At 55.3% G+C, this 338-nt stretch overlaps 1 protein-coding gene across 1 annotated transcript in view; it reads right to left on the reverse strand.

The window, feature by feature from the left end:
- Window positions 1-257: 257 nt before the first annotated feature.
- LOC104524822 (MAP kinase-interacting serine/threonine-protein kinase 2-like) overlaps window positions 258-338 on the reverse strand; it is a gene marked incomplete at its 5' end in the record, with an annotated part of 1,096 nt that continues 1,015 nt past the window's right edge. The window contains 1 exon segment of the mRNA XM_029084915.1: window positions 258-338. This exon segment is cut by the window's right edge and continues 34 nt beyond it. Coding sequence (XP_028940748.1) covers window positions 258-338 — 81 coding nt within the window.

The raw sequence follows: 338 nt of genomic DNA on the forward strand, positions 1-338 counted from the left end.
TTGGGAAACAAAAGTCCGTGTGTCTGTCAGATGTCCTTGAGTGTGCCCTGGGTGAAGCAACCTCACGCTTAATACCTTAAAAAAAAAAGTGATCTTAAACAAACCCTCCCACCTCCAGACCTACAAGATCAGCAAAACCTTGGAAACCAGCCACAGGGACGAGTCCTGATCTTGTCACCAGCCAGAAACGGTGGGAGGGGGAGAAAGAAAGGAAGAGGAGAGGGGACATGGGGTACAGCAGGTCCGAGGGGCACAGCTCAGGCTTGGTCGGCCACCAGGACCAACGGGGCCACCAGGTGCTGCCCGGCAGCCACCGTCTTGGCCAAGCTGCTCTTCTG

Source organism: Antrostomus carolinensis, unplaced genomic scaffold, assembly GCF_000700745.2.
Source record: "Antrostomus carolinensis isolate BGI_N321 unplaced genomic scaffold, ASM70074v2 scaffold37445, whole genome shotgun sequence".
Classification (NCBI taxonomy): Eukaryota; Metazoa; Chordata; class Aves; order Caprimulgiformes; family Caprimulgidae; genus Antrostomus; species Antrostomus carolinensis.